Source organism: Ipomoea nil, unplaced genomic scaffold (assembly GCF_001879475.1).
Source record: "Ipomoea nil cultivar Tokyo-kokei standard unplaced genomic scaffold, Asagao_1.1 scaffold2165, whole genome shotgun sequence".
In the NCBI taxonomy this organism is placed as follows: Eukaryota; Viridiplantae; Streptophyta; class Magnoliopsida; order Solanales; family Convolvulaceae; genus Ipomoea; species Ipomoea nil.
This window is the reverse complement of record NW_017618593.1, coordinates 60,001-70,512: the sequence shown is the minus strand read 5'-3', so window position 1 is coordinate 70,512 and position 10,512 is coordinate 60,001. Positions and strand designations below refer to the sequence as shown.

General features: G+C 35.6%; 1 protein-coding gene across 2 annotated transcripts; it reads right to left on the bottom strand.

The window, feature by feature from the left end:
• Positions 1–641: 641 nt before the first annotated feature.
• On the bottom strand, positions 642–3,799 carry LOC109149988 (B2 protein). Of its 2 annotated transcripts, XM_019297976.1 has the most exons (7): positions 3,700–3,799; positions 2,372–2,931; positions 1,913–2,013; positions 1,429–1,512; positions 1,230–1,340; positions 809–1,143; positions 642–748 (listed from the first exon to the last, which is right to left on the bottom strand). In XM_019297976.1, exons 2-6 carry the CDS (start codon positions 2,919–2,921, stop codon positions 1,084–1,086), a joined length of 906 nt encoding a protein of 301 aa, XP_019153521.1. In that variant the 5' UTR covers positions 2,922–2,931; positions 3,700–3,799; the 3' UTR covers positions 642–748; positions 809–1,083. The 2 variants fall into 2 exon arrangements, with proteins under 2 accessions (XP_019153521.1, XP_019153522.1); XM_019297977.1 differs by lacking the exon at positions 642–748 and having other exon boundaries at positions 926–1,143; positions 2,372–2,941; positions 3,700–3,778.
• Between the last annotated feature and the right edge of the window lie 6,713 nt (positions 3,800–10,512).

The following is a 10,512-nucleotide window of genomic DNA, read 5'->3' as shown; positions in this document are numbered from 1 at the left end:
CAAAATAATAAACATTCAATATATTAAAAATAAAATAAATAAAAATACACATCTAATATATTAAATTAAAAATAAAGTAAATATTTATCAATGATTCTCCTTCCTATGATACTCTATATTATTTATCAATCAATAGTTATACATGGACCAAGATTCACTAATACACACACATAACTTAATGTTTGTTTTGGAGTAAGGTTCACAGTGTATTAAAAATAAAGTAAATATTTATAAATGATTCTCCATCATATGATACCCAATATTATTTATTGGCAATTATTATACCATGAACCAAGGTGTGGCTCACCAATACAAACACATCACTTGAATGTTATTTTGGACCAAAATTCACAATGCGTACACCCTAGTCTATGGTATAATTTGCCAATTATACTTGTAATAAGTGTCCTCACGAGAATTTAAAATTGGAGAGATTGTACTTTTGAGAAAAAATGAATCGTTATTATAAAAAGTTAAAAAGGAAATTATTATGGGAACTCCCAAGTTCTATTCTCAAATTCTACTCTAACATGTTGATATTTTTTTGAAACCCATATGATGAAAATAATCTATCATTGTCTGTCACGTCAAGGAATAAAAGTGAGATGAATAAAAGTGAGAGTAAACTTTGAGAGTACATGTAGTAAAAGTTTAATAAGATACATGACCCAACATGAGTTGACTTGCAAGTTGCAAGATCTAGTGAAATTGAGGTCAGGAAAATCCATTGCATACATGAACCCACACTATAAATATATATATATATATATATATATATATATATATATATATATATATATATATATATATATATAGATGACTTCACTATTACAGAGTCTAGCTACTAGTACACCGCGCTAGATATTTTTTAACATATTCACTAGTACCCATCATCATTCATCACACCTCATTACTTTTATTTTTGCCTTCCCAGACTTTCATTCCAAGCTTACGCTGGGGAAAATCTGATGAACCCAAACCTGCCTTCTTGCCTCTCTCACATTCACCACAAACCCAACATTGTTTCACATAACAAGATGATGCTGCGATTTTTGTTCGTAATAACAGAAGGGTGAATAAAGTCTATTCAGCCACTCCACTGTTGACTCCCGCTTGTTCACACAGATCTAGTAAGTCTAGTGTCTGCAAAACCACAATAATTCAAAACTATGATTCCCTACAGGCTACAGGAAAACTTATGGATGCATTTGAATAGATATTTGTCTTACCTCGGGTACTGAGAGCTCAAGACGGAACTTTGGACCATCATAATGGTGCAACACTGGTCTAAAAGCATCTTCCTCCAGTGGCTTGCAAAGCTTCCTAATATGGATTCTCACCTAAATGTTAGAAATATCAAACTCAGTCATCAACAGAAACCCATAAAGAAAAACAGCTGAAGTTCATAAGGTGAAACATACGACATACCTGGGCAGGGAACCTTGATTCTCCTCTGCATTTTTTATCTTCCCAAGCAGTAGGATCAATGTTGGAACCCCCAAAACTTGCTGCCTGTTTTAAAGTAAAATAACAAAGTCTTGTGAGGAATTTAAACAAGTACTCCATCATAGATTGCATCAAACTTGCTAAAATGCCTTCTTGAAGTACAGAAGTTTTTTAACTTGTTATCAAACTGGCTGCCTGTTTTAAATTAAATAAGAAAGTCTTGTGAGGAATTTATACAAGTAATCCATCATAGATTGCATCAAACTTGCCAAAATGCCCTAGGTACAGAAGTTTTTGAACTTGTTATCAAACCGGCCAACTAGGTTCAGAAATTAACAAAAGTTGTTCTTGTAAATTTCGGTGGATATATGAAAGATTTTGGGACACAAATATTGAACCAAACCAGGTTACCATGGAATCATGCTCAAGAGCACTCAGATAACAACAGAACAAAGAAGCAACAAACCTCAAAGATACCATGCAACTGGTGAGTGGTGTAGTTATAGAGAAACAAAGGTAATCCTGGAGTAATTGCCCTCACAGAGTCTCTGTATCTGGGTGGTAGTCCTGAAAAAAGACAGCAAATTAGCCAGTAGTGTTAGCAATTCATAGATGAATAACTTGAAATCGCAATAATCTTATATCAATTGTGGATTTGCAGTTCATCACATAGGTGCAGATGCAGCTCCTATAAAAATGCATTGCAAATTTCATATAAAATACAAAGCACCACTTCCAGTCTCAACTGTTTTTCCATCCTTACGGCAATAATGTGATTTTTAGCTACAGTACTTTCCAGTAAACCTGGACTTCACACTTCACTTTTGCTGATATTTAGGGGAAATAAAATTCTCCTAACCATTTAATGCTAAATATTCAAGTCCAGTTAGGTAGAAACAGAATCAATGGCAAGAAAAGTAATTACCAAAGAGCTGCCGCTTCAAATCCTCTTGCATAGTGTCATTGTTGCAAACAAAGATGTATCCACCAAGCACCTCATTCCTTGGAAGTGTCTCTGCAGCGGGCAAGGTCTTAAACCTCTTATCCACAGCACCATTGGCATTGAGACTTTCATTGGTGTTGTTAAGATCCTTGTTCATGCTGTTGGGGTTGAACTTGCTTCCAGATATATTCCCCAGAGTGTTGATATTAGGCTTATGGTACATGGCATTTAAATTGTAAAAATCATTCCTAATAGAACTTTTACTGAAGTTGTCAGTCACTTTTGATTCTAAATTCAGCATATTGAAGTTCAGGGTCTCAAATTTGTTATCTTCTTGAAATCCAAAATTGTCTCTGGGCCTAACTTCAACCGGACCCTTTGAAAGGTCTAGATTATTCCTGCGCTCACCCTTTGACTGTGTCTGCTCAGCCAACTTGGAAGCAACCATTAGCCATTTGTGATCCTCTGAGACTTTTGTTGATTGCCCTCGAAGCTCATCACCAAATTGCCAATAGCTGTTCATGCTCTCCATTTTGCAGAACCTGAAAACAACTTTGACACAATCCTGTCAAAAGCCAGCCATAGGTTTATCCACATATAAATATATAATCACCACAGAAACAGCTCTAAAAAGGGGAAAGACAGAATTTGTGTTCAGAACTAAATTCTCAAACACAATAGAAACATCAACGCTGCAATAACAGTGACAGAAACAGCCTTGATTTTATACTTAGTGAGCTCAATACTAGATCTGGGAGCTTGCAAATGTCCAAACCCTCCAATAACAGTGAGTCCAATCATTGAAACAACGCATACAATAAATCTCATATCATTTTTAAACAACATTAGTTTAACACAAACCCTATCACGACTAATACAGAGCTAATGAAAGAGACAGAAAGGAAGAAAAGTCCAGCGGCAAAAGATCATTAACATAGAATAAAACTAAAAATAAACAAGAAAAGAAATCATCTCCAAACATAAAAATCATCAAGCGAATGGAAAGTACTGAAATAGTTCTCAGATCTCGAACTTAATTTAATTCCAAATTAAGCGAAATTGCATAAAATTAGTACTAGAGCGCGCAATATAAAGTTCAACACAGAGATCAAAGCATGAATTAGCATAGAAAACACAGAAATGAAATCATAGCACCACCAGAAGTACAATATGTTAGCAGATTAGAAGAAGATTCAAGTGCAAAACCAGTAATAGTCAGCAGATCAGAACTACGTACTCCATAGATGCAATAGCGGCTTGCTTTTAGGATTCAGATCAAAGAAGATAGAGAGAGAGAAGTAAGGGTTTACCTCTCCGGCTGTGGGAATCCCGGAAGATGCGACGGCGAAGAAGGAGAGTACAGATTTTTGGTATTTATGGCAGCAACTTTTACTGAATTACTGAACTGCCCAAACAGTTGGACTTAATTACGCCACTGCCAGACAATTTTGAATTTATTTGAGAATAGTGGAATAAGTGGATAATGATTTTGGGCCACATGTCCACGCGCTGGCTGTGGTTTATGTGAATTCGTTGTTTACATCGCACTGCAATAATATGTAAAACTAGTACTTGCACTCGTGCATTGCACGGCCATGTTATTATAATGAAATATATAAAAGATTGTTATATTGAAGATATATATTAACAATATGGTAATAGACATAATAAATAGATAAAAGAGTAAATACCTAAAATGGTCCTTCGACTATAGCTAAATTCACAAATTGGTCATCGACTTTCAATTTCAACCAATTAAGTCATTAACTTTGCAATTTTGACACGATTTGGTCCTCCATTTATTTGATCATTTGTTGACCGTGATCGACGATCTCCAGAAGAACCTTCAGCTCTCGTCGGAGCACGTAGAGGCCTACAGGATGACTTTGCACCGGTTCGGAAACACGTCGTCTTCTTCGCTCTGGTACGAACTCAACTACATTGAATCCAAAGGGAGGATGAAAAAAGGCGACCGGATGGTAGATTGCTTTCGGCAGTGGATTCAAATGTAACAGTGCGGTCTGGAAATGCAACCGGAACCTTAAAAAGCCGACGATGGACCATGAAATTACATATATATCCTCAAAAATCACAGTCAACAAACGGTCAAATAGACAGAGGACCAAATTGTGTTAAAATTGCAAAGTTAAGGACTTAATTGGTTAAAATTGAAAGTCAAGGACCAATTTGTGAATTTAGCTATAGTCGAGGGACCATTTTGGGTATTTACTCTAGATAAAATATAATTTATTGGGTTCCATAAAGAAAACACTTACAAATTATTAAAGATTTTTTTATAAACTACATTTTGAGTTTTGTTTAAAAGACCTCTATATTCCCCACAAATTAAGACTTTAAGACCGTTAGGATTACTGACCCTAGAAACTGCTACATATAATTGGCCATGATTAACAACTGGTTTTTTGAGTAACAAACCAACATGTGAAAGCGTTTGACCTTGACTTTTGTTGATTGTCATTGCATATGACAACATAAGTGGAAACTGTTTTCTTTGAAATTTAAATGGAAGTCTTGGGTCTGAAGGAGTCAAAGATAGCCTTGGTATCAACAACTTTGTACCTGCGTTGTTGCCACATAGGATTTGAGCCTCAATAACATGATTTTCCAACTGTGTTACTATTAACCTTGTACCATTGCAGAATCCCAAAGAGTGATCTATATTTCTCAACAGCATAACTGGAGTTCCAACTTTCAAACTTAAACAATGGTTTGATACCCCTGAGCATCTCAAACTACTTAAAAATTCTGTTGTGTGGATCTCAGATTGCATATCAACATTTGTCTCCGACTTGCAGACAGAATCACAACTCAAATATATTATGGATGCGGATTTATTCATACCGTTCATGTATTCATTGACTTCGTTGACAACATCTAATGTTGGAGCCAAAATAGTTCTACTCTCGAGTTGTCTTTCATCCATGTTTCCAGAACAGTATTCAGGGAATGTGTTGTCAACAATTTTTCTAATGGCATCGCCCTGCTTTTCCAATACAAAGGAAGACGGTATCATTATGTTGCAATCAACACCATTGTCTTCACCAAGTTTTCCATACCTAAATATGCAATCCACTTGGCAAAACTATCTAACTTCTCAACCTCCTCTTCATTACTAACACCTCGCAATCTTAAACTTTTTGTTAAACGAAGAACTTCACAATTATTCCACAAGTAAGATGAATAATACTGGCTTGTACTATATCCTGTCGAGTACCTTTTGGAATAACGGGTAGAATTTGTCTAAAGTCTCCCCCCCAGAAGAACTGTTTTCCCTTCAAAGGTCATCGTTGAGCTCCTAGGATTTGTGAAACGCATTAAATCTCTCATTGTCTTGTCCAATTGTGACAACCCAAAATTTAATTTTATAAATCCGATTTTAAGAAATTCTGAAATAGCCATTTTTCACTCCGTAAAAATTTTCGCGATGAAATTGATGTTGAATAAATTATTTTGAGCCACTTTTAAGTAAATTCAACACCGGGAATTATTTTAAATATGAAAATCCTAAATTTTCGGATACATTGCGTACCAAATTTTCGATCCAAAAGTCAATCTGAGTGAAACCGGAAAGAAACCTGTGAAACCTGAACCAAGTGTTTTAATTAGAACTATCTTTTAGAAAATCTATTTTTGACCCCAAGTTATTCAAAATTCATCTTTTTAAACTATGGTTCATGATGCAAGATGAACCCTACAATTTTATTGTACATTTTTACCTCCAAACCCTAAGTATAAGAGATAACTTTTTCCCTTGTTGCTCTATTAATTCAAAAGAAATCAGCAGCTCTCATCTCTCATCTTTCTCTCGTGTCTTTCTCCAACATCTTCACCTTCTTCATTTTTGGAGCTTCTTCTTCTTCCCAAGCTTAGGTTTCAAGACTAGGTAAGATATCTTCTCCCATTTCCTTTGGTTAGCTTATTTCTAAGCTGAGATTATCTAAGCTAGATGTGTTTCAAGACTAGGTAAGATATCTTCTCCCATTTCCTTTGGTTAGCTTATTTCTAAGCTGAGATTATCTAAGCTAGATGTGTTTGTTTGTGTTGGTTGTTGCTTGAGAAATGGAGATGGTAAAGACCCATTTCCTTTGGTTAGCTTATTTCTAAGGTGAGATTATCTAAGCTACATGTGTTTGTTTGTGTTGGTTGTTGCTTGAGAAATGGAGATGGTAAAGAAGAAGACCTAGCTTGAGGTTGGAGATGGAAGAATTCTTAGGTTGAAGCTTGAGGTATAACCCATGGATTCCCAAATATAGTATTTTGCCATAAGTTACGTGATTATTGTTCAAGTGTGTATATATGTATTTAGTATTTTGCCATAAGTTACGTGATTATTGTTCAAGTGTGTATATATGTATTTTGGGTGTTTAGAATGATGAAATGTAAGTTATTTGTTGCTGATATGCTGTGATTTTGGGGCTTAGTAATGTAGATCCGCTGTAGTACTGGTTAGAGAACCAGTGTGTTCATTTTCTTTTCAATTTTATTTATGCTATGTTATGCTTTGGAAAATTATTTAAGGTGGGATTTGAAACCCTAACCCTTTATTTAATAATCAAAGTCTCTTCCACTTAAGCAATTTCACTCATTAAGAAATTATCTTGGTTTATTTAATATATTACGTAGGCTTGAAGGATTATTTATATTTAAAAGTATTTTTTATAGAAAATCATAAATATGTTTGAGAAGGGTTTAAACTACCAAAAGCTATGATTTGCCAAGAAAGCTCTATTTCAAGAATTATATATATGATCATATATGTTTTGGGAAAATATTATACTTGATTTGAGAATATATACTTATATAATTATGTATGAGGTGTATATTTGATTATAAAGATATTTGAAGCTTATTTTATTATTTCCCTAAAATTTCTTAGCTATTAACATCGTATATTTTGGGAAATATTATGTATCCCTAGAAAGATTTTACTAAGAAGTTTTGATCTATAAAGTGTATAACCCCGTGGTCCGTGAGTTGCTCCCTGTGCAGTGGCCGGGCCCTTGTGGCTCAGCTACGTGTCGTTTCGGACTAGGTGTCATGGGCCCTTGTGGCTCTGTACCTCGGGGTCGTCTTGACGCACGTTTGAGCTTTGATTTCGTTGATTTTGGATTAGAAATGAGCAAGTTATAGTAGAATTTGTGATGAAATGCTTCACAGAAATGGTTGTCTGAGTTCTCTGATTTTGGAATTTGCTTGCCTGTGCCTTCCTGATGATATTTGAGTAGTTGAATAGAAAAGCATGAACACTTTGTGAATAAGAGTTGTTAGAAAAGCATGAGCCTAAGTGATTGGTTTTCGCTAGCAAAGCATGCCTAAAGTATCTACAATAAATTGTTGAAGTTCTCTGCCAAGTTTATAATGTTGAGTATATTTACTGTGAGTATGTTTTTGAGTTCAAATAGCATGCTAACTACTTGCTAAGTGTATTTGAGAAGATTTGTTAAGTTATGAGTTTCAAGCCTGATTTATTGAATTTGTTGAGTTTCACGGCGAATAGAAAGTAGAAGCATATGGTTACAGTAACCATTTTGGAGCATATCATGTTTTAAAAGTGCATAAGTGGCCAATGTGAGCCTAAGTATTACATTCAAAAATTCATGAGCATGTGGTATATCATTACTTTGTTGCATTGAGAAGTTATTGAGATATGACATGCATAAGTTTGGTGCTTGATATATATATATATATATATATATACATATATATACATATATATATATATATATATATATATATATATATATATATATATATATATATATATATATATATACATATATATATATATATATATATATATATATGTGTGTGTGTGTGTGTGTGTGTGTGTATATATATGTATACACACACACACACACACACACACACATATATATATATATATATATATATATATATATATATATATATATATATATATATATACACATATATATATGTATGTATATATACACACATATATATATATATATACACATATATATATGTATGTATATATACACACACATATATATATATACACATATATATATACATATATATATATATATATATATATATATATATATATATATATATATATATATATATATATATATATATATAGAGGTTTCTAATTAGGTGTGAACAAAGTGTTAGGTGTGGTTGTGTGGTCTTATTTACACCGTTAGATCATTAGCACTGCACGGCTGGGGTTGTATCTTTGCAATTCATTTTTTACGGGATTTTCACGCTTGCTTAGGAAAGAAATTTTTTGTTCCGGGTTAATTGTGTAATATTATTCAATCAACGTTAATTGCAAAGATCCCTCCATGGGCGTTTTTATTTCAGACCACTGTCTACTGTACATAAACCCTCGATGCCCGCGCTTTGCCCTCTAGTGGCTCCGACAGCCGGTCTGCGAAAACCAGTGTCGAGAAATCAATTCCGTCGTTGGTGTGGTATGAGCTGCATCTCCTGCGATTTGAAGAATCCCCAGCGAAGCCAACCCCAGTTGTGTGTGCCCCGGGTCTACCAAACGCAATGTCGGCCATCAGGCGTAAGCAGACTCCGAGCACCCGAACCGCCGGCAGTTCCACCGTCCCAGGTATGTCGTCTCCCAAAATTTTTTGACGCGTGTGTGCGACTCGGATTGGAGCAATCTGACTGTGAATGTCTTGCATGTGAAAGAGGAATTAATTTGCATAAGAATGTAATGAGAGATCAGTTTCTTAATTTCGGCACCACTTTATACTAAGTAAATTGGGATCAGATTACAAGGGGGTGTTTCTCTTGGAGGGTTCATGTGATCATGCTCTCATATATAAAGTGTTGATGACTAATCTATCTACCTACCTAGATAGATCAGTGATTGAGGGTTATTGAAAAATAATAAAAAAAAAAGAGTTTTTTTTTTTTATATAAATATTTAAAACTTTTTGCTTTTGACATACTGCTACACACAGTTTTGTCATGTATTCCTAGACTGCAACTCTGCATTGCCAGCTCTCTATGAACAGGATTGAGGTGTGTGTGTAGTTAGTTGTGCAATCCTGGTTGCTTGTGCGTGTTACAAGTTGATTAAAGTTGAGTATCTCATCCTTTCCCGTTTGTTTTTTTAAACCTCACACACATAGCATACTGTTCCTATCCCTTGCCATTTTTACTGTTACTGGTTATAAACTCTCACATTTTCCCCTTTGGTTATTTTGTTATAGGGTCTAAACGGCTGCGTGACGGCGTTGCGGGTGATGAGTGGCGTTGCAGGTGATGAGTGCATTACTACACGCTCCGGACGTAGTGTACGCAATATAACAAGGACTACAGATGTTAATCCAGAGCGTCAAGCCAAGGGTAGGAGGGATAACGCTCCCGAACCTGAACTGTCCCCGTTAGAGGAGTTTAAGTTCCCTTCATTCAACACCCGATGCACGCCCAAGGACCTAATTCATGCTTTTAACGAATTCAACACTCAGCAAAGACATGTTGTAAACGACATGGGAATGGGAGCTATTTTGCATTTAGAAGTTAATGAGATTCCATTACGACTGGGCTGTTGGCTGGTCAGTGTGCTCAACCCCACCAACCTCACACTTAATGTCCAGCGCGAGACTGCTCTTCAGATCACAAGAGAATATGTTAGTGCTGTTCTTGGGCTCCCACTCCGGTCAACAGAGATAGTATGCCGGCTAAGTCAAAAAGTGGGGCAGGAATTACGGGATTAGCAGTCTCAAATAGGAAAGCGATACAACACAATTACATTGAAGAAGGTATGTTAGGTGATGTTGTCCTACAAGGACGGTGGAGTTTGGTTCAAGCGTCACTTCTGTGTGGCTGTTTTAATCGAAAGCACACAGAATGGTTACGTCAACCAGCGGTTCCTACACCATCTTGAAGATGTGAACAAGATAAACGACTTGGATTGGTGTGGTTATCTGTTTAAACGGCTGGTCAAAACGCACCATGACTGGGCCGAGGACAAGATGCAACGTTTTACGGGGCCACTCCAATTTCTAATGGTGGGAGACTCTTTGTTTAGTTTGAGTTGTTAAACGGCATACCAATATCGAGTAGTTGTATGTAGGTGCCTTATTATTTTCAATTTTTCCCTGATTTGTTTTTGC